The sequence below is a fragment of the Sceloporus occidentalis genome, unplaced genomic scaffold (assembly GCF_023333645.1).
Source record: "Sceloporus occidentalis isolate IW3139 unplaced genomic scaffold, rSceOcc1.0.p SCAF_23, whole genome shotgun sequence".
NCBI lineage: Eukaryota > Metazoa > Chordata > Lepidosauria > Squamata > Phrynosomatidae > Sceloporus > Sceloporus occidentalis.
Genome location: NW_028317003.1, coordinates 14883747 through 14908741, shown reverse-complemented (window position 1 = coordinate 14908741; position 24995 = coordinate 14883747). Strand labels below are relative to the sequence as shown.

Sequence of the window (24995 nt, the reverse complement as noted above, 5' to 3'; positions counted from 1 at the left end):
GCATTTAAATCCTACAAAACACTCAGTTCTTACTAGGAATTTGGAAATTCATAAGTGACATTGTGTACAGAAAAAAAGAGAAGCTGGCCCCTGATAATGAAAAGATAATGTGGCAAGAGTAGATTTTTCATCTCTTTGCAGCTTTACAGGGATTACATTACCCTGTTCTACATTCTACGGCAAATTAAATCTTAAGGTCCCCAAATATTGGCTGTTGTATATATACACAATATATGAAATCAGTTACACATCAGACAGTTTGGTTTTCATAATTCAAATACAGTATTGTATGTCGAGAAATCCAGCATGCTTCAGCAGTTATGTCTCTTTCAGGGATAACTGATCTATTTTACATACACAAGGGATCATATTAGCTACGTATTTATTGCAGTTTTATTCTGTAGGTTTCCTCCATGGAATCATTGTCAACTTTTAAATAAACTGTTACTTGCATTAAACAGATAAAAACAAATATGATGTATAGAAAGCAATAGAAAAGAAAAAAATAATGCTTATTTTTTCTGTTATTGCTTATGCCAGTAAGAGTTATAAAATATTTTTACATTGTAGCCAAAATGATCTCTGGTCAAACAAGTTATTCAGTTAACCTCTTATAATACGTAGTGCTTTAAAACACCAGTGTCACTGGGACACTACATATAAATGAACAGCATTTCCAACAATCCTGTTATTTAACATTATTCTTTTTAAAAGCTAAGGTCAGGCTCTCTTTATATAAATGGCATAAATACACTCTTCTACCAATATCTTACAAGGGGTTCATTACAAGTTTAATTTATAACAAGTCATAATTTAGTATTTTTTTTATTTTCGAAGGCCCAAGGTCAGTGCTTTGCAGTGCAAAAAGAAACAAGGGTGCTAAAGTACAAAAACATGTCCATTTAAGGGCTACAGTGGACACCAGATCTCCAAATCTTCTTCCCAAAAAATGTGAGTCCTTCTTTCTATCCTGAGGAATGGCTGGATCTTCCCCACAGGGAAGGACCACTGGAGTTGACTGAGGGAAGGGCTATTGGGCCTCCCTTATTAATAAAAAAACAAATCCAGTTCCACCATGGCCATTCTCAGTGATTCTTAAAAACAGTACATTTTACAAGTGCAACATGAGAGCAAACCACACGCAAAAACTGAAAAATGCCATTACGGTCCCACACACTGAGCCAAAAAAAAACTGGGGGTAATCACAGAAAAAAATAAAAGTGCTTGTAAGTGTCCCAAGGTGCTCAGTGCATTTCTCTGTAGTGGCAGACTAAAAGGTGCATGGTGCTCACCATTTCACCCACAGTGGCATGTGCCCAGATCTGGGACCTGTCCGAGAGCTTCAACCTTCCTCAGCCTTATGAGCAGAGGAACGAGCTTTCCCTCGCTCACAGGTACTCACTTCTTAGCCAAGTATCCAAAACATAAACAGTGAGGGATGTTTAAAAATAAGTACCACACCGCTTTGAAGTTAATGCGTTTACCTGTATGTAAATATTTTCAATAGTTGCTATTTAGGTGTAATAATGCATACTTAGCTTATGGCCTTATTATAGTTCACATGCCATATACAGTTTTTGTATAATACTATGACTCTGAACTAGATTAAACAAGCTAAAATTACCGTATTTGTCAGAGCAAATGTTCAAATAAAGGTCACTATAAGACTAAGATCCAGATCCCCCGCAGCGCTGCAGGGGACCTGGATCCTCCTCTCTAGCAGCCGGTGGACATCTATGTGATGTGCGCAGACAACCAACGGAGCACTGGCATGACATGACCTTCTGGCGCTCTGTCATAGAAGTGGAAGTGCTGGGCAGCAGCAGAGGTTGTCTACGCACATCGCACAGACGTCCACTGGCCGCCCCCACTAGACAACAGTCTGGAGCATGAGGGCAAGTCTGGGGATGCATTGGTAAGTCTGGGGGGCAGAGTGGCATATAGGGGGGTATAAGGCATATCTGGGGGCAGAGTGGCCTATCTGGGGGGCAGAGTGGCAAGCATTGAAAGTAAATGTGCATAACTGGGGGGCAGGTTGGCAAATAAAAGGAAATAAAAACAAGAAATGCATTTTTCTCAATAGTAGTTTTTATTGAATATGAAAAAATAGTTTACATGTGAATTAATATTTACTAGTTAAACTTTTTTCCTATAGAGTAGTCTTATATTCAGGCTTTTTCTTTTTTTTCAAGCAAATACAGTACATACTCTAGTTGTGGTTTTACAAGAGAGAAAAACCTAGGTTTTGGTTACCCTATGTATAAGAGACACAATTTTAAAATCTATAGATGTGTTCATTGTGTTCATTAAAATGCCATCAGCAAAAATATATATATATATATTTAATCTTCAAAATGCTATTATATTGTGAATTTTGTTTTAAGTTATACTTTTTGGGGGGAAGGGGTAGAAAACAAAACAACATCTTTAATCAACATTTATGGTTTTATTTTCTGCTTAAAACATCAGTAATTTTGTTTTTAAGTAAAATATGTAAACTCCCTTTGCAGATAATTTGTAAAGGAAAAGTAGTATCCACCCTCTTAGTGGCTAATCACATAACCCCTGAAAGGTTAGTTTGAGTATGTCTGAACCACAGAAAGAGACAAATATTTATACCTAAGGATTGATAGTTCCTGCAGGAGGCTGAAAACTGCAATTCAGATGAGAGGGCATATAAATGAAAAATGCTGTTTGTTTATTTGAATTATATCAATACCCTTTCTCCCTCTAGATTGTAAGCTTGCGAGCAGGGCTCTCTCCACCAAATGTATCGGTTTGTCTTAGTCTGTCAATTCTTGTCTTGTCATATCCCTTGAATTTATGTATTGTATTAAGCGCTGCGTAAACTGTTGGCGCTATATAAATAAAAGATAATAATAATAATAATAATAAGACAAAACAATGAACATGCTTAAGTAGACATTCTAAAGTAGTTTTAGTTTTTATGTGCTATGAAAGTATGTAATCTAATGACTATTATTATATATATACAGGACAATTATAGTCTGCAGCTTCCACTTTGAAATTGATTGTATAGGTGAAAGTTGAAGAAAGGAGGAACAAATGAAGAAGCAGTGACCCACCAAAAAAGTTTAATACTGGTGTAGGTGAAATAAAAATCAAAATTCAGTCAGTGTTGTGTGTGCAGAAAATCTATAACAAAGTAGGTTAGAAAGAATACCATGGATGTGTTTCAGTAGAAGATTAGCCAGTTGACATGGGATTTAAGCACTGGCCCAGTAGAGCACATGACTGTATCTGGCATTGATTTCTACATGACATTTCAAAACAGACTATGAAGTGAGATGGCCATTTGGACCATCTAGCATACTCGTTTTCATCTCTAATGTAATAACTCGAGCCTTACTTGGTCCATGGATTTAGGACTGTGGGGATCTTCGATCAACTTTGCCCTTCAGTATAAAAATCATTATGTTTTCCAATTTAACAATGGCCATGTAGATGCAGGTGAGAATGTTGGCATGCACCACCAATCAATACAGCTGATTAATTTATTTGGCAATTATTTTTTGCTTTCCTCGGTTCTTCTCGGTTCTCTTTCCTGCAAAAATATTGTAGGTGACCTATTTGCTGTAAATGCTCAATTTAAGGAAATACAAGGATAAGTTCACTTATTTAAATAGGCCCTTAAATGCTATACCATTAACAAAGCTGCAATCTAAACTGTTGCCTTTGGCATATGGTTTCTTGTGGTTATGAATATCCTTTTTTAAGAACCTCATTAATACTTATATAATAAGGTTTTACACTATACTTAGTACACGTATGCCCTTTAAATGAAATACGGGGATTTTTTATGCAAATTTCTGGTATGCTACAAAGAGCAATGCTGTAATTTAATATTTAACAATTTTTTTTACAATTTATTTGGCAATAGAGCAATATTTCCTCCAATAGTACCTTTAATTTCTAATTAATCTCATGTGATCCCTGGCTGTAGTTCACTAAAGAGTATCATAACCGAGGTGCAACAAACATTAAAGATCCCCAGTAATAGCCATGATCAAGTATACACTACATAAATAGAAAATATATGAACAAAATAATACTGAATGGAGAAATAATCACTTAATGCACATTTTTTTTATTATTGTCACCTTAAAAAAAAATACTGACATAAAATTTTGGTGGTTTTACTATTTTTTGGTAGAATTTCCAGAGAAAACTGTCGTATAGGAGAGAGCTTTTACTTAGAAACATAGTTTTGGCTGCAAATGTGTTTGGCTTGGCTTGACACGCTGTATTGTTGCTTTTTTCCAAAATCTTTTCAACTAGATACTTATTTTTTTTACTTTTGGTTTTTATAGAGGGTAATAAGTGATAATGAGCTTTCGGGGAAATTATCCTTTTAAAGTGACAAAAAAAAAAAGATATACACTAACTAAGGAACATAATAATTCTTATCATAAGTGTGTTAAAAGCCCTTGTAAATTATATTGAGTCTGTTAAGAAGCATTTGTGTCTCACACCGCCAACATCCCTGTATACTAACTGCGGGCCCTAAGCAGCTGCTTGATCTAACATATGTTATGTTATATGGAGATGAAGAAATACATCAGATTTCTTTTTATTTTAACTTTAGCAAAAACAGTATAAATAATGATATTTACATTATCACACATAGTGGAATGTTTTGATAAATTGTAAAGATAAGTTTCTGTAACAAAGAAGGGAATCTAATCCAGAGAAACATACCTTCTAATAAGATGGACCTGACTTGTATGTCATTGCTTATAGATTATTTGTTTGACACATTATAGATCTTGAGTCTTGGGTTTTGTCCCGCAAACCACTGGTAACCTAAGGACAAAACATACGTGCAGCTTGCACGGATATGGCAGTCAGAGGACGTTTGGCACATACATAGTCCCAAATGACATGGAGAAACTTACTGCTGGTAGACCACATTCATTTGAAGGAGCTTCAGTGCAATGGTAATTAACCCTTTCCACTATGATGATTAAAGAATGCTCCTGGGTAAACCTCCAACCGCTAAAGCATGATACTCTTTCACAGTTAACCGCCAAGGACACAAGGAAGGCCCATACTAATGGCATACTTAGCAATATCCCACTGTCCTGCATTAGCACGCACATGACCACAAAACGTGGGAGCCATTGTGACGTTGTTTCCTCTTTTCTTGATTTGGGCACTATGCATGCCGAGACATAGGTAGTCCTATTACAACACATTTGCTAGAAAACCATACGATGCCACTGAACTGCTTATAGCGCAGGGGCGTCCAACCTGCGGCCCTCCAGCTGCTGCAGGACTATATCTCCCATCCTCCTCAGCCAGCCCCTTAGCTGAAAGAGCATTATGGGAGATGTAGTCCTGCAGCAGCTGGAGGGCCGCAGGTTGGATGCCCCTAGGGAGTGGTTGTTTTTAAATAATTTATTTTGTGCCTTATAATGTATGTATCTTTCTTTTCTTAAATCTTAATCTAAATTGTACTTACCTTTTCTGTCAACTGTTAATTTAATAAATATCTGTTTAGATTTAAATATTCAACAATAAGTATTCAACTTCACTAGTATAGTTACGTTTGCACGAAATATTAAACAAAAGCTACAACATTTTAAAAAATATGAACACCTTTCTTTTTTCTTGTTCTTCTATGTAACAAACAATGCAGACACGCTCTTTGCTTATTCTTAATAAGTCTTAAACTCTTTCGAAGTTTGTGGGTTCATGGGCTGTAAATAGTTTTTAAGTGATATTTAACCACATGTTAATATTACCTTGGAGACTAGTAAAGACATGGTACATCTGCCACGCAGAATGTCTGTTCAAGCAAGTACGTTCACACTTTTTTGTCTATAAAAACTCTTACATGTGGCAAAGCTCCCTCCTTTTGGCGTTTAAATGTACTGAATGCCATCTGTTTAGGCTTCTGTTTGCATTGGATCTGATTTAAAAGCTTTAACAAAACAACCTTTGACCAACTTGGTCAAACATTCAATGTGTCTACTTGAAGAAATAGCTTGGGGGTGACTACGAAACTCTCCTCAACTTTTGAACTGTTGTTTCAATCTTGTTCCATGTGTATCTGTGTATACTGAATTTTATTTAATGTATTAAGTATTCATGTGATTAACACGTCATTAGTCTAATAGGCTAGAGGGACGACCTAACAAATTTAGTTGAATTCTTATCTCTTTTTTCATTGAGCTTGTTTGTCTTTCAGCTGTTTGGAGATAAATCCAAGGTCAACCCATGAGTTCTAGTTCACCCACAGCAGTAGTGCTTACATAAACGAATATAGCTGAAGGACCAACCTCAGTTTATCTGCAGTGCAGAAGCTGAACAAAGTCAGTAGTGAAGTCAAGGGGACTTTTGAGGAACCCTGCAGGACTTTAAGCAACATGACCAAAATCAGGATGCCAAGCTTGGGATTTAATGAACAGAAACATGCAAGAGTGGTGGGAGAAAATATAGAGATCAATATAATGGATGCCACTAAACCCAACCATAAATAGGTTATATATAATGGACCACAGTTATTACTTAGGTTGGCAAACAGAATGATTGTCTATTTATGTTTGGGGGGAGGGGAGAGGAAGAAGAATTGTGTTTATCTGTAGGAATGTATAGCGGTCAATGACTTTTTAAAAGGGTGCTGTACAATTTATCACCGTAGCTTGAAGCCAAAATATTTACTAAGAAACTCGCATTATTTCAATAACAATTTATTAAAACATTAAATAAAATAGTCATTTTTGGTTTATTTATTTTTTTACATTTTTTTTTTATAACACGGAAGTAAGTATTACTAAATATTTTACATATTTTACTTGCATTAAACATATCTTATGTGTCCTGTTCGTCTATAGAAAATATTGCCCCAGCAATTTCATTTTGTGAATAACAGTTTTTCTTTATTACTTAAAGGGACAGTAATGACTCGATCAGTGAATCAATTTATGTTTCGCGGTAACTGTAAAAAATTCCATGCCTTGCATGCAGCTGCCTCCTGGCATTAGGAGTATTTGGTTTGTGGATAATCATGGGCACTTCTGCAGCCAAGGTCAGCAATGAACTCTGTATTTACTCTATATATACTCTGAATTTACCTTTAGCACCGATATCTGCATGCCAGGGTGACAGCATCATGAAAAGCATTATTTCTAGCAGGAGTAGGCAAGGATAAAATTTTGTTTTAACATATATTTATTTTCAGTTGTAACAAAAAGTAAAACGGTTTGAATTATCCACTGAAAAACTATTTGACCACTAATTATTAAATAAGGAAATACATAGAGCAAATTAATTGCCAATAATTAATGTATGATTGTATTTTAATCAAACAATAGTGCATGCTATTAATATAATTAATATAATAAAATGTTATGTGTGTTATACAAAATATATATATATTGTATGTAATTAGCAGTATAGGCCTGATGATCTATACAGCTGTGGCAGCTTCACATACAGTACATGTGCATTACTGACAGCGTTTATGCTATCTTACAATTTAGGATGCACCCCTTTGTGACTCAAAAATCTTGTTGGATCATAAATTCCTAATTCCTAATGTCCATTTTTAATAACAAAAAATAAAATAAAAAGATAATATAATATAATAGTAAATCCAGGGAAATATAAAAATAAATATAATATTTTAACTAGAGAGAAGGATTACTTACCTAATATTTGAAAACAAATTAAGAAATTATTGCCCATTCTATATAAATTATTAAACTGATATTCAGTTTTCAGTTAAACAAGAATTTTAGACCATAATATTTTTAATACCTTCAAAAAATCTTTTTTTTTTCCGAACCACACATTGACTTACCAAGAACACACAACTGCTTCTTAAAAGAAAATCAAAAGTGTTGTTAAACTGTTTTTAAACACAGATTTAGAAAATGAAATTGAGGGTAATAAACTAGTAGCCAATGAAAGCAAAGACATTCTGGAATGTTGCTAACCAACTCCTTGCAAATGATCCAAACATAACATCTAGAATAGCTGGTACTGTAATAAATTACAGTGTTCACTATTGCATTTTGCAAGGAAAAACAACTAAATACTCAATTTGCAGAAATAAGATAAAATTATGGCATTTTTAATGCATGATGTCTTAGGAAATGCAGTCAATGAAATGATATAAACACAGCAAGAAAATAATGGGCACAACCACCATACTGCGGAACCAGAATATGGTTAATTGTGTCACTTTTAGTATTGTTGGACTACAGCTTCTACCACTCTCTAGTCAAAAGCTGAAAAGCTTCTGATTTCCCAATATACATAGGAAGACAATATATACCAAGATAATGGTCAATTATCTTTTTCTCTTTCGTAAATAAAAAGAAAATTCAAGAAAGTTTTGTTTTTGCTTGTATGGGGCTGACTTTGTTTAATGCTGAAATCATGTATCTGTACTCTGAATGTAAAGAAAATAACTACAGTTTACTAGAATGTACCTAATACATTTTTATCACTGGTCACTGCCATCATAACTAGGAACTCCCTGGGTTTGCTGCTGGGAAGTCCTGCTTCCCCGCGTCTCTGAGTCTTCACATAGAAGGGAAGCAGCATTTGGCCATGTATACTTACTACCTACTTAAAGCCCATTTAAATCCCCTCTCCACCATTTAAACCCCCTCTGTCGTTTCCCAATACTGCTCCTCCAGAAGAGCTCCTGTACCCACCCTAGGAAATTCTCTGCTATGACTGCAATATTATGAGTGCTGCCCCTACTATAAAGGCAGCTGAGGAGCCTGAACTAGTAGAGGACAATCTCTTTTGTTGGCAATGAAGTGCATGTAGGAGGGGGGGATAGGGATATATGGTATCCTTTGGCCAATAGAAAACCTATGGTCCACCTTGTTTGTAGTCTGCAGTTATGTTATTACTAGACTTGGGCGCCGGCCAACTCTTCGCGTTCGTCTTCGTGATCGTCTTAGTGGGGGAAAAAATCTTCGTATTCCACGAATATTCGTGTACATTCTTCGTGTTCGTTGAATTGGTTGATGCCAGCTCGCATGGACCTTTAACTCCTTGCGCAAACCTATGGATTTCCATTCCCGTTAACCCCTGCGATGCTGCGTAGATAAGGTAGGCTAGATGGGGAAGGGACCAGGGAGATTAGTTGGAGATATTAAGGCGAACACGTAGATTCTTTGTGTTGTGTGTCTTTGTCTTCCTGTATGTTTTGCCGCCGCCATGTTTGTTTCTTCGGTATTCAGGCTGAACAATGAAAATGCACCCTTCGTGTTCGTTTTCATGTTTTCGCCCAAATATGAATGCACAAGTCTAGTTATTACCATAGGAACCCAAGTTTTGCTTTTGGTGAACTCGTCCATTAAGAAATGTGTCCAATATTATAAAACCATCCAAAGTACCTTTTTACCAAATAAGTAAGGTAAAATATTGATATTAATAAAAACACAGATTTCAATTTATACAAGGTTTATGAGCGCTCGCTTAAATATACTAAGTATTTATCTAGTGAGCTCTAGTAAAACTCTCTCATTAAAACCCTGACGAAGCTGAGCTACATCTCAGCGAAACACACATCGGGTTGCTTATATTTGAACTATTGATGTTTTATTTCTTTTGGTTAGGGTTTTCTCAGGTCTGTTAAAGGGATATCTTGTAATGGTAATTGGGAATGACGCTCTGTTCACACTGAGCAGTCTAATTGGGATGCTTCCTTGTGATTTGGAGTTGGAGTGACAGAAAGCTGTGATACTTATGCGTGATATATGGATTTATTAATTTTGTAGGCTGAGTGTGGTGTTCTTTTCCCCTTGGTCTGACTATAGCCCATAACAGGGACAATTAAATTTCCCACCACTTCCTATATTTACTTTATTTTAATATATCTGAAAATATCTTATTTCTGAATAAATGGAGATTTTAACAGTATCTTTTGGTAGTTTTTGTAAGATGGTTAGGGATTTAGTTCCCACACTGTATACCCTTATATTTTACTAGGTTTTTTGGGCTATTGTTTGTATGTAGTGAGCTTTAGTAGTCACCATGCTTTCAATACACATTTAAAACTCCCTGTAGAATCTGTTGTGCCTATAATTAAATTATAATCTTCTCCTCTCCAATGATACCAATACGTTTTTTTAAGATTCATTTTTCTTTTAAACTTTAATGAGTTAAATACCAAAGACAAAGGTGCTCTTAAACCTTATAGGGGTCAAGAACTGGCCAAGAGCTGGTTTCTATCAAACTCGATGCTTTTGCTTGATAAGATGTGTTAAGAGGCAAATGACAGAGCCTCTTAAAGAACGAAAGCAAGAAAGTCACCTCCCTAAACAGGAGAGGTAAAAGTAATTCTCACTGGTAAGATATATTCTGGATGCTGGATATAGGTTGAAAAGGGTGATTTATGTTAAAGTGTGTCCTGGAGTTCATCTTCTATGATAGACTCCCTTGATCTTGACATACATAAATTAATTAAGAGGAAACTACATTAGAGAGGCTCTTGCTGTGTGCATAAACAGGGATTGGCCTTCAAAGCCCCGTTATCTTTTTAATAATAAAGATAAATGACTCTGGATTAGTGGCAAATCTTTATCATGTATAGCTGTGTTTAATGATGATACTCCTGTGTCAGTCTCTATTCTGAGAAGTCCCTGGCAGGTTTTAAAGGGTGAATTTCTGTTTCATCAAAGCCCCGCACATCACTGTGATAAAACACACGCTTGGCTCTGCAGAAGAATTGTATTAACCTTTGCTTTTTCAAAGGCTTAGATTGAAAAAGGCTAACTCTGAGTGGTTTTCAATACGAGGCACGTTCAAAATGTAAATTATAGTTTCATTAAGAAACATTAGAGCCTAATAAAAAATATGTATTCACTGACCCAAGAGTTTGCAGAAAGGCTGATCATATCAACGCTTACATATCCCCATGCATTTTGAAAGGGCCAAACCTGAGAATTTCCCAGGTCTGGCCCCCTGGAGCTGTTCATCTCCTGCTCCTTATGGACATGTGGCCAAGGAGATACAGGTGCAGGCATAGGGCTAAACACAGGTGCGGGGATAGCTGCCGGTAAGCTTGAAAGAGGTGGGGAGGCTGTAGGAAACTGGTGACACCGATTACCATTCCCACAATCACCCGCCAAAATGCCCAAAGATTAAACACTGTGCCGGGGGTCCAGTGGACAGCTTTGGCAATTCAGACAAAACCCAGAGAACTGTGGGCTGAGCTATCCGTGTATAATAACTACTTAAAACAGTTAGATGTCTTCAAAGACTCTCCTTACTAATTGTACAGGGCCAGCTCAGCCCTTGTTACAGGAGTAGCTCAATGAGATCGGACCTTTATAATTTGATATCAGGGAGGGAAAATAAACTGATACTTTGCTTATGGCATTGTGATGCCAAATATCAAAGACATTGTAGCACAAGGAAAGGATTAATTAAGTAAAATCAGATTCATTTGGATACTAGCATGTCAGTTCCGTTGAAATGAACAAAATACTTTTTATAAATCAGGACATTTCTAAGTGACCCCCAAACTTTTGAACAATATATATATATATACAGTATATGTTTTTTTATACCTATAAGATAAACTTAAGAGAAATTCTGCATTTTCACAATCCTAATAAGTTTAATTTCACAGGTCTGCTGTTCACTAGTGCTGTTCACTAGTGCTGAGAAATAACACCTTCTGATAAGATAAGATCGCTTCATCTGGTATCTTGCCATCTCATTATCTAAAATAATGTCTCCTTTGTTCCATTTCTAGCTACACCCACCCCAGACTCATGTAGTGATTTCCAAAAATCTCCGAAAGCTGACCAATTGGGTTCCATTATTCAGCGTCAGCTACTGAGAGACACAAAGCAAGGTGTAAATGCTATCATGTTGGGGTGGTGGCACTTAATGCCCCTAAATATCACAAAACAGATCTGTGGATAAATTAAAGTAAATAACAAAAGGAAAGGGAACATATGAACAAATGTATCATCGTCAGGAGAAACACTAAGATAAAAGTTCAATATTAGTAATTTTTTTATTAATGAATAAAAATCCTTGTATGGATTTGTTATAGTTCTAGTATGGTGGACTACAGTCATGAATCTTCTCTAAATAATTTTAGTAAATAGGCTGAAACCCCTTTCTATTCTGTTTCCATTTTAGTGCATAGATTGAATCCATAAAAATAATTGCATATTATAAAAAATTAATTACTTAATATTTTTAATAATCCTGAACAATGAATTCTAAAATATAAAACTGTCCTTCGAAAAGGCATACTGTAAACTAATAAAACCTTTGAACAAGTTTTCAGTCCTTTTACCCTATTGAATAATTCAGATCTCCATGAACTTTATGCAAGATGTCTATCAAAAGCTTCGAGTCCGTGCTCAACAAAACCCTTCTGTACACCAGATAATAGTCTGTTTTCCAAACTAAAAGAAGCATTTGCAAAATACCTCTATTCTTAATTCCACAAAAATGCATGGGATAATTAAATTAAATTACACCATTTTTATCTTTTGAAAAATCAGAACCGTTTCCTCTCTCTTTTGTGTTTACTTTCCTGCAGTAGCGGACATCAAAATGTTTTCTGGAATGCTTGGCCTAAATAAGTTATGCTTAACTCAATATCTAATATAAACAGCCCTGGGGAGCTTCAGCAATACAATGATAAAAGCTGGATTTCTTTTACTAGCTTGCCACACTTTAGTGATATAGTATTTCTCTAATCACCAATCTTTATGTGCCTTCCTGACCTGGAGCGCTCTGTCCAAATGACTATGTATTGGTATCAAAGGCCTGTGTCACTGAAAGAGTGAATGGCTTTCATTTTTTTCCCTTGCAAAACTTCCGGTTCTTGCCATCTGCAAAGAATTAGACCAAGTAGTAGGGTTTTTTTCTTGGTCAATGCCCCTTCCACTGGAAGTCACAAGTAGGGTCATTGTTGTCAGAATTTGCAGGGCACAATCATTTATGTGAATTTAGGAGAGATTCTAAATCTAAAGATTTTAGTTTCTAAATCATGTATTTTGGGGTTTGTTTTTAGCTTGATTTGCTTGACATTAGTTAACAACATAATGTTTATACATAACATTTCAACAGCTTAGAGTATGAACTCTACAAATACTATTTTTATTGGTAATGCATGCTAGTTTTTGCAATTATCAATACAATTTCTTTATTGTGCGTTAGTTGTTTACATGGCAAAATTGTCTCATTGCAAAATTGAAATATGAGACAAAGAAAAAATGTGTTACTGATGACTATTGTACACAGTAGTGTTCATCATGTGTTTTTTTTCCATCTTATTATTTTTGTTCCAAAATGCCAGTAGTGCAGATAGTTGGAACAAAACAAATCAATTGGTATCTATGGTGAAATTGGTGAAAAATATCCACATCTAAAGGAATATAATAACTGTTAAGAGTTTCAAATGTTATGTAGCCCAAGACGTGCTCTTATATAGACAATAAAAGCATGGCCATACATCAAATGCCCACATCTATCTTTGGACCAGTTTAAAGGAGAAGCAGTTGAAGACTGTATAGGTTTTATGATGTTTTTATGATGTTTTACATTATATATATATATAATATATATATTATATATATATATATATTTTTTTTTTAAATCTTACGTATATAGTGTTACAATTTCATATATTTATTTGATATATATTAGATTTGTCTTATTACTCCTATGTTTTAATAGGTATTACTAACATGGATATTGTTTAGTATAAGGCAACTGAAGAAGCACATACAATTTCTAAGTGTACTGGTGAAATAACAGCACATACCTTCATGTACAGTATAACACAACGAGCAGGGACAGGGCTGTACAGGAGGATAGTTTAAGGTGGCCTGGTACCTTTTGATGTAAGATATCATCCAGATCTCTCTCAATGAATTTAAAGGTTCATGTAAAAGGAGTCTTAAAGGTTAATCTGTTTCATCTAAACAGCTAACCCTGTAGTTTTATACTATGACCGCTTATCTTCACATTAAAGAACTTTGCATGATATTTTGTTCTAAACATAAAAGATTGAAGCCCTACATTGGAAGTATCTCTTAAAGCCTTGTCTGTTGTAGGACTCTTATCTCTGAGGCTTACAAGGTTTGAATCCATTTAACGAGGTAACTGAGAGTATATTTTCACTTAACAGAAGATCCAATAAAAAGTTAAAACAACAAATAATCTCACCCAATATTATAAAGACGACTCTGCTACTTGAGGAATGCAAAGTATGAGTGTATGTTTCCTGTGCGTCTTGGTTATTATCTGGTCCTCTTTGCTCAAACGAAACCCCCTGGAGAATTAAATTGAAGTCAATATTTTACTTCATATTTTTTTTTCCGAGCAAACTCATTGAAATACAAAATATTATTTTAAATAGAACTCGTTATCTAGAAATATTACATATGCAAAGAATAAAATGTTTATGGTGTCTTTATTACTAAAATAATACCTAAGCTGTCTATGCTTAGATGTTTTCCATAACCACAGTATTAACCAGAATCACCTTTCTCTAATAGTGCTACAACATTCTGTCTTCAATCTTGATTTTTAGGTCTGTTACCAAACATCAGATGTTAATCAAAATGCATTTCTGAATAAGTGGGAAATAGGTAACTGAACGTTTCATTTCACTGTTTTTATAATATCACTTTTGCTCTGTTTATAAACTGTAACTTAGTTAATATCTCTGTACAGCACAAATAGAAAACATATATAAAAACACCTAAAACAGTTGACTTCATCTTTGCTACTACACAGCATACAGAGTGGGTTATTCTAACTAGCTGTCATATGTTTGGTAATATGTGTGGTGTAGACTTGAGTGGGTATGCATTCTGCCATTGTATCCATCTTTTCACTTTTTTTGTATTTGCTGATGATTATTCTTTTTCTGGTGTTGTTTGCTGAGAAGGCATGCATGAACTGTCACTTTTAGAAGTAAAGGTAAACTAGAGAAGTCCCAGAGTTATACAAATATGTCATCAATCACATGAAATAGATCGGCCTAACTGTAAATATAAAATAGTGATTCTGTCCCTGCAGCTATGAGAAAATCTAGAATAACGCATGAGAAGTTTAACCCATGAAAACATGTTTTTTTGATCAATCGTCTTTTTAACTTTTTTTATAATTACATAAATACAACAATTTCTAAGCAATACTCTTGCCTTTCATAGTTATATTAATACTCTACTCAGTAACTAATGATATTTGTGACTTAATAAACCTCATATAACACTCTTTTGAACAAACGTCATGTTCAGAATAAATTTACTAGTGTACATGTATTTGATGGACTAAAAGGTTGTCATCTATTTCACTAGCGATGTTCCACAAGGCAAACAATTAAAAATCAAATGATTATTTTGGGGCTTATCCTAAATAAAATAACTAAATATAATTTTAGAAATGTTAGAAAAGGGATTACAACCCCATTGACTAGCTGCCTTAGTAATAATACCACATTTCAAATGTTTTGCAGAATCAGTTTTTATACATTACTATCATGTTGTTTCAAGACTCAATAGAAAGACTCAAAGGAATAATATATAGATAGATAGTTAAGCTTAGTAATTGATTTGTTTTCTGCTTGGATACCATGACTTGTCTAATTCCCTTAAAGAAAAACTTTGTGTTCTGTACATGAGCAATGTTTACTATTATCCTCAGAGACTGTAAGAAAGGAAGAAAGGAAGAAAGAAAGAAAGAAAGAAAGAAAGAAAGAGTCCCAGTTACAGGAAATTCATCTGTGCAACTTCACATTAGAAGTGACAGCCAGGAAACCTGTATATTACCAAACCTGGTTAAATCAGGAAAAGCAACATAATTCAGTTACTTTTTCTACTTACATAGTAAAGTTGCAAAAAATTAATATGTCCACTAAGTTTAATATTTCTAAAATATCCCATATCGCACTGACCCAGATAAAGACCCCTTAAGTTTATGTTAAACATTAACGTTAAGAGAAAAATAATATTTCACAATTCCAGCTTCCCCAAAACCAAACCTATGCATGTGTGGCATTGCTGTAGTCAAGAAATGTTTCTAAACACAAATTGGTGGTGGGGTTTTCTGTAGCTAGAGATAAGCGGGCAAGAAAATCCAAAGTAGCGTGCCAAAGTGTATAACTTGGTGAGGTTGGTGGAGAAATAGATGCACAAACTTTGTCAAAATGACCACCTCGTTTAGTCTACATTTCAGAAATAAATAGTTTTTATGCAGCGGGTTTGAAATATGTGGACGTCATTGAAGTTAAAGACTCAAAATAGCAAATTTGAAAATATATCAGTTTTATTTTGCGGATGGGTTTTGGTTTGTCATGTGCACTGGTTGTGTTTTTTTAATAGTTTGAATATAGTTTAAAATGAAAGCCCTGCAATACAATACATCATTTGTGTGAGCACACTAATTAAGAATAAGGTTGAAAATGGACAACATTGAAAATTCTGTTGTCCACAAATGTATAAATGCCTTTATCCTGAAGGGGGTTAAAAAGCAGAAATCAAACGTAGTGCTATTTCTCCAAAAAAGCATTAAATTGTCAAATTTAAAACTCTGATATCATTATTACGAGTATGCCTTTAAAGTTCATCTTTTTTGGACTCTTCTATGATGTCATCTTCTGACCTCACCCTCTCCACAACCACGCCCAGCATGCTGTGTGTACATGGCAAAACATCAAGTTCTTTTTGGAGATAAATCTCTGAGGTCAAAAGAGTTGCCTTATGTAACATCGAGCAGATGCACTACAGCAGGGCAAATCATGGATGATAAATGAAGATTCCATTAATGTTTAAGATAGGAGGGAGAATTACAGTGACATATGAGATTTTAAGAAATGTGAAAATGTAATAAATAATTTGAAAGCAAATTGTTCTTTAATTTTATAACCGCTAAATTATCATATTTGTTGTGGACACTGCTTTTTACGTCATAAAAACCAAAGCTTGAAGTTAAAAGTTATCAATGTAACATGTCAATTGTAGAGAACACATAACGATTGTTTTGATTTGTAGCATAATATGTGTAGGTTTGTGCTACAATTTTCCTTTAATTCCTTTAAGACTAATGATATACCTTGGCAACACAGTATATCACAGTAAATAGATTACCACGTAGCATACCGCAGTTTTGGTATGCTAAGTTTAGGAATGAAACCTTAATAATTGTCAGCAGGCCTGTAAACTGGGGTTCACACATATACATTCATGCTTGCACACACACACACACACACACACACACATACGTATACTTGCTGAAACTTTAACATACACATCTGTGCTCACTCACATCCATATCTATGCTGACACATTCACATCCGTGCTCACACACATCTATGCTCACGCACACTTACACATCCATGCTCACAAACACATATACACGTAAATGCCCACACACAAACATACATGCATGCATGCTCACAAACACATACATTTTCCCTCCTCACACACATACACATCCATGCTCACAAACACACATGCACATACAGTACATGCTCACACACAAACACATACATATACATGCATGCATGTTCACACACACATAAATGTATCCTTCTTTCCCTACCCTTTTCCTTCTGCCTTCCTACTCCTCTCCCTCCTCCCCCCTACCCAGCTCCTCCCTTCCTTTACATACCCCCTTTGCTAAGCAGCAGATTTGTTTGGCTGCTCACATACTGTCCGAACAGCCTCACATTAACCGCAGGGTCACATAGCGCAAGGTCACGTGACCCTGCGGCTGAACATGAGGTTGCATGCACACCGTATGAGCAGCCAAGAAAATCTGTTCCTGCCTCCCCAACCGGCCCATAGCCCAGAATGGAGACGCTGGGGCTAAAGTATCCTCTAGATCCAGAATCTCCCTTCAGGGCTATGAAGTTGAGTTTCAGGGCTCCAGTCCCATTGGCCCCTCCCCCTAGTGACGCCTCTGGCCAGCAGTCAAGAAAATGAGACTGTTGGCTACTTTTATTTTATTTTTTTTGTTGAAAAATGTCATACATGTGCTTTAAGGAGCCCTACTGATATCATCTGTGACATAAAAAGGGCCTTCACACCCGTTACTATGTTATAGATTTTCTGTATTGTTTATGCCGGAATGGGGCACTGGTCTTTAAGAAGTTAAAAACAAAAAGTATTTTGCTATACAATAATAGTTTAGCTAGAAGAAGCCAAACAAAAAATATGAGAGGTGTGAGAATTGAGAGGTTTTCTGGTGTCCCCTACTATTCAGCAACAGCAACGATCTTCCTTGGTTATAGTAAAAAAAAAAAAAAAAAACATCTGTTCAATGAAATTATTGACTTGATCTCTGGATTTTTTTTTACACCGTTTATAACAGGCCTGACCCAATGAACTTAATTTGTTGATGTGTTTCTCGCCATGTCTTAGTTGGTCGTGTCTCATGTTTCTTTCTACTGTGCTGTTTTCTTGCCAACAGCAGGTCCCGGAGCATCAGCGTATCAGCAAATTTCAACTCTACCAGGCTCAGATGGATACAGTTGGCATGACGGGATTAGACAAACATCGGCATGTTTCCAGAGCTCAGTCTTCCCCTGCTGCTTCTACGTTACCTCACCCCGCTTCAGACCAGCCCGTCGAGCATGTCTATAAGACTGGTAGGACTCCCTAAAGACCTCTTTTAATAGGCAGGATAAATTCACTGTTCATGTAGGATCAACTGATTTAAATGCCTAGAATACCTCCAGTAGCTGAACATTCATTTTACCCTCACTTTGACTGAATGTTTTGAGACTATGTCGGCATCGTGACAGCCGCTGTGGATGATAAATCATAATTTGTACATTCGCAAACTCATAAATTACCGCTATCATTGAAGGGCTCTGCCAAAATGTTAACAGGTGCACTTGTGGGTATTTATAGTTGTTTCTTGGTGGCTTCTCCTTCCCACAGTTCTTTATCTTGTTTCATTCTACATTTCTTACTGTGTATATAAAAAAAAATACACAAAATAGCTGAAAAAGGTTTCGAGTAATCACAACAAACATTTGAATGAATCCAATTCTCCAAGTCAGTACAATATAAAACAAGAACTAAACAGTTAAGGGATTTTCATGATTTTTTTATCTGTCTGTTTGCTTCTTGTATAAAGGTGTAATTGTTTATAACCATGGAAGATAGAAAAAAATGTCATTTTTTCTGCTTATTTTTGTGATCTTTGTTTGTTAAAGGGACATTTATGCAGAAATGAGTCTTAGCTAAATACCCAAAACAGAAAAAAATGTACTTACTTACATTATATGTATGCCTTGTACTAAGTAAATACACTTTCTAAACCTCTTGTCGATTTTCTTACTATTTGTTTAGCTCAATGTTCATGTCATCTTTCAGTGCCTCATAAAGTGCAAGGAGTTTTCGTCCAGGACTGAGCCTTATTTTTATTGGTTAGCATGTAAAGGCGGAATGGGAAATGTAAATAAAATAGTAGAATTTAAAACACAAATCATCTATGTTTGTTTTTAAATATAATTTTATACATCCATGCTAATTTTCTTAAAAGGTCTGTAGCGTTATGCGATTTGAATTCTTGCTAGAGATGACTCAAAGTATTCTAAAATGTTGTATCATAAATGTTCTGAAGACAATTCTGTGTTTCCCTAAGCACTTCTGTTAGAACCACAAAGAAGAAAATTAAAAGTACAGTGTTTGTTCGAAATATCTTAAATAGTGTTCCTAACCTGATGCGATCATTTTTTTTAGAAACAGAAGGGATCCGATTTTTTTAGATACATTTTTGAGTCCCTTTAACAGTGAAAATGTTATAAATCTTTTTGATCATCTATGCCTATAACCCTTTGTGTACCAAACTGCTAAGCAGTTAAATGGTGCTTATATGGTTAATTTAGGCCCAGAGTTTGAGAAATGTTGCAAACCTACACTAGGTATAAACATATATATATAATGCATTTATGTTCATAGTGTGTTACCCTTTAGGGTTGAGGAATACAATGTAATTTCATAAAAAATAATTGCACAAAAATTTTTTTTTTCCTAATGGAAGCTTTCAGTGCCTTCTTGATTAAAAAAATCAGCAAACAAAATGCACATACAAAGTAAATAACTATTTTCTGAATAACCAGATCACCTTCTGTAAAAATGTCTGTTAGTAGATTAAGTTGATCGTTATAGCAAGTGTTACAGTGTATGCACAGTGCATGTATTTAATAACATACAACGCTTGTCTTATTGAGCAAAGTTCCAACTACAGAGAATGTCCAGATGATCAAATAAAAGTTTGCTGTCTGTGCATGATGTCGTCTCCAATTTAATGTGAAACTTACTTTCAAACCATCATTATTCAATTATATACTGATATCATCAGTGAGAAACATGCCATTAACCCTTTCCAGTACCTGGTGAGTTACTTACTACCATATTGTCTGAAGGCTGCAATTTATATATATATATACATACATACATACCCTGCATGCATGTATAGAAGCTGCCTTGACTTAGTTAAACTAATTTTTCCTCTGTTACATGGATTTGAAAATGATATCTATTATTATTATCTTCTAAACTATTTTGTGTAAAGTGTATATATATATATATATATATATTATTTTTTATTTATTTATTTATTTTTAAATTATAATGTTAAGCAACATAATTGTTAAAAAATTAAAAACATGAATGACACGTTAAAGAACACATTAAATTGACGCGCTGAAGCTGTGTATCATCTGTCAATTTACAGACCACTGTAATAATATTTCCATTATATATACTACTCTACGGCTTCACAAAGCTTTTAATGCATAGATATTTAACATAAATGTCATGAAAGCACTGTATGTGTTTTCTCTTCAGATTTCAGCAAGCGATGCAATAAGGCTACACCTGGAATATTTTTGAACTTTAAACTTTTCACATTTAGTGTTGGGATGATAAACTGGGGTAATAAACTTTAAATTGATTAAATACGTATTCAGCGGGAAATTGTTATTTGGAATGCATTGCATACCTTGTGACAAAACCCAAGACATGTTGTTATTAAATGGGTGAAGCATCCAATAAACTAATCAGCAGAACAGAATACTGCTTGTATGTTTAACATTCTTACATTTTTCAAGTGTTTCCATATTAATTAACACCTTTGGACTAAACAATGCCTGTGCAGGTATTTGCAGGTGGAAAAATACCTGTTTTTGTTATTGCTCTCATTTTATATTCTCGTTGATGTAATTTAAAATGAAATGCTTTCCTTCGTCAGCTCTTTTTTGAGTTTTCAGGTGAATTAAGGTGTTCTCCCTGGTTTAATTAGTCGTTGTATATCATCAGCTCAGCCCTTCTTGCAGGAGAAACCCGTTTAAGGTGGCCCTGTAATATAGTTTGATATGATATGTATTTTTTAAAACCAAATTTTCACGATACAAGCAGGGCCATCTTTAATGATAAATGGACCCTGGGCAAGCTTGTCCAGAGGACTCATAGTGGCTCCCCATGCAGCCCTATTAGGTGCCAGTAGCCAACTCTGGTGATCTTCTTGCTGAGACATGCAAAGGTATCTGCCTACAGCAGGGACAATATTTAAACCAATGTTGGAACGCTCTTCTTTCTCCAGGCATGAGAGCAACGTGTGTTCACACTCATTCCCTGCCTACTTTCTACCGCTGCCCAGCCTGTTTCTTTCCACCAAAGGCTCTCTGGGGTTAGTCTCTATGCATGCCTTCCTTAACGCCTCCATGAAGCCGCTCCCAAAATGAGGAAGAGCTCCGGTAGCCTACCTTGTGAAGGTTTACAGATATGGTGATGACACGATGACTTGAGTAATATGTATCCTTTTCAATGATTTCCTAAACACACTTCCCAAATTCTTATATTTAAAAAATACACGCATGACTAATTTCAATTTAGTATGTCTCTGCTGATGAATCTTTCATTTGTCTAAACCCACACATCAGAAAACGGTATAGAACTTTTTTTATATATTTTCACAGAAGCTCATAATACAGAATATAGAAAATAATGTAAATGCCCTATCTCCTTCATAATCTAGCATGTTTTATCATTCTCTACTATGAATCTGAGTTAACTCCCCATATTTCAGATTTTTTTTTTTAAATACTAGGTATTTTAATGATCAGTATATGCACAATCATATTAAGCACAAACACACAGAACTATAGGACATGTGGTATCATTTTGATCCTGCTTTACTCACGCCCTACCAGATTGTAAGATCTACTTAGCAAGCATTTCATTGATTTCATGTATGTTACACATTCCTACTTTTTTAAATGATTTTATATTGTATTATGATTATATATTTCTATTGTAAAGAACTTCATAGCACGGAATCTACGTATAAATAAAAAAATACATAATAAACATATTTTGTGTTTGTCAGTCTATTGGGTGAATATATGAGCGCTAATGACAAGCATGAACAATAATGTGGAAAATGTGTGGAATATATAACTTGACACAAATATATGGGCCTCTATTCTCTTGTTCACTTGTTGGTAAGATCTCTGACACAGACACAATACATGTGCTGTAGCATTACTTTTTAACAATGAATATAATTTGCTAGGTGAACATGGTATGAAATGTTCTGTCTTTTCGAGCTATTTTATGTACCCTTATAATTCTGGAGTTGTGTTTAAGATTGAATGGTTGTCCTTCTTAAATGATGGCTCCTTGTATTTTGCTCAATCTATGGGATCAACAATTCACCTAAAAAGGCCTTGTACTGAACTTTTATGTATTTGAACTCAGTTATGAAATTAACTCCAAGATGCCTTTTTCCAGAGTAAATAAACACAGTTTGGCCAAGTGCTCATCGTAATTTAATCCTTCCTTTCCCTTAATGAGTTGAGTAGCCCCTTGTTGTACCGTCTCTAGTTCCAAAATATCTTTGTTATGGGTTGGTGACCAAAAGTCTGTAGATAAAGTGTTTTATATAGCCTCAATGTGACTTTTTTTGCATTAATTACATCGATATTATGTTGTTTGCTTTTGCAGCTGCTACTTGACATTGCATGCTTTAACTGTGTTCAGAGTCTACTACTATACCCAAATCTTTCTCCGATTGTGAGTCCCATAGTCTAGCCCCATTGACACATTGCATTATTTTACATTTATCAGCATATCCCATCTGTCATTTTTAATGTCCAGTGTCTCGATTTGTTTAAATGATTCTGCGAGCAATGAACACCCTGATTAGATTTTTCAACCCTATAAAATTTGTGTTTTTAGAATACAGCCCTCTTATATCTGTCATAGAATTATAGGATGCGCCATATATAACAACTCTTTGTTACCTTTCAACCAAATACAAATGTTCTCTTCAAGGCCTTGCTCCAGCATTTTAAATATGTACCTTCCACAAGCCACCAATCTAATGATTTTGCAAAATCCACAACAGTGCCCTGATCTAAATTCCTAATACCATGTTCACAGATGTCTAAGAGATGTGTCTAACATGATCTTTTCTTCATAAAGTCATGCTAAATTAATCTATTGATCGTGTTACAATATATCAAGCATGACATCATTTATAATCCCGTAAAATATCTTTCTCACTACTGTTTGGTAGTTTCTGGGTTCAGATTGTGATCCTTTTTAAACAAATAGATTATATTCGCTTTTTGACAGTTCTGTAGCAATAAAGTAGAAGATTCCTTAAAAATAAAATAAAAAAATTAAAAAGTGGTCCACTTTGCTGAGCACCTGAAGAACTCTCGAGTAAATGCCATCATGTTGTGTTTATAAATCTTAATTTTTCAAGTCGATTTTTCACCTTGTCTTTTTTTAGATAATCATTAAACAAATTTTAACCCAGTGGGTTTCTGGGAATGTATGACATAAGAATACACAGAAGAAAATATTATGGGTTTCCCAGAGAGCGGAACAAAGAAAAAGCAAAAACGTTGGTCCTTTCTACAACTCTACTCCACGCCATTGTTTTCCACTTCAATTTTCCAACATCAATCATTTATATTTTATTAATTTCAATGTCAAATGGAAGAATAATAATTTTACGTTGGCACAATACCTTTCTTTTCTAACACAATGGACTTATCCACCAGAGTAACAAATGCAAATCCATAGTGGAGTTTGTTCTGTTTTTGGTTCAATCCTTTTCGGATAACGTTACATTAGAATTACTTAGCATTTCATAATGACTGTTCATTTTGAACAATTTAGACACTATAATTTACTGTTTGGAAGAAGCTGACACCCTGTGTGTGTGCGGAATTGTATAATTGGCCATTTTAGGATTTTCCTCCTGAAAACACTGGGTTGCCTCACAAGCAACTCATACAAAAAAGTTAAAAATATATTGCAAATTGGAAATTGTACTCGCAATAAAGTTTTTTTTTTTCTTTCTTCTTTTCTTCTTTCAAAATGATCATTACAAATCCTACCTAAAACAATACGTTTATATGTTAATATATATATAATATATATAACCAATGCAAATTAAATGCAAAACCTAAATCGAAAAAGCAGTGTGGGTCCAGATTCTAATATTGTAGAATTATTGTAGAAAATCAAAGCATTATGCATTGTGTTACTAGCTAGGTTTATGGATACTAATGTTTTTAAAAAAAAAATCCAAACTAGTCATCTCTAATAAGTATGTAGGTATTATATGGATACCTTGTATAATATTTTGTCTGAACGGTAGGCACTATGGAAAGTGTGGTTCTAGTGTCTGTTATCACTTTCCATTTAAACAACAGGATGATTCTCCTATCCTTAGAATGGGGAAGGGTTTAAATGGACCCATGGGAAGGCTGACATTATGGGAATATTAGCCTTTGGCTCCTGTGTTTTGAAAATTTCAGGTCACTAGCAAAACCTTTTATCTTTGGGGTAAATTTTTTAAACTCAGAATACATGAGAGTGTGTGTGTGTGAATGGGACATCAACAACATTGTCGTAGAAAATAGAAATCCACAAATTTGGCCTCAACTATACCTCCCTTAAGAGACATCTCTCTAGAGGACCCTCTTATGCCATTTCAAAGAG

At 34.9% G+C, this 24995-nt stretch overlaps 1 protein-coding gene across 1 annotated transcript in view; it reads left to right on the top strand.

Annotated features, from left to right (window-relative positions):
- Positions 1-24995, top strand: part of LOC149300859 (histone deacetylase 9-like) — a 157112-nt gene that overhangs the window by 97208 nt on the left and 34909 nt on the right. Inside the window, exon 14 of the mRNA XM_089484893.1 lies at positions 18436-18613. Coding sequence (XP_089341019.1) covers positions 18436-18613 — 178 coding nt within the window. The remainder of the gene's footprint in view (positions 1-18435; positions 18614-24995) is intronic.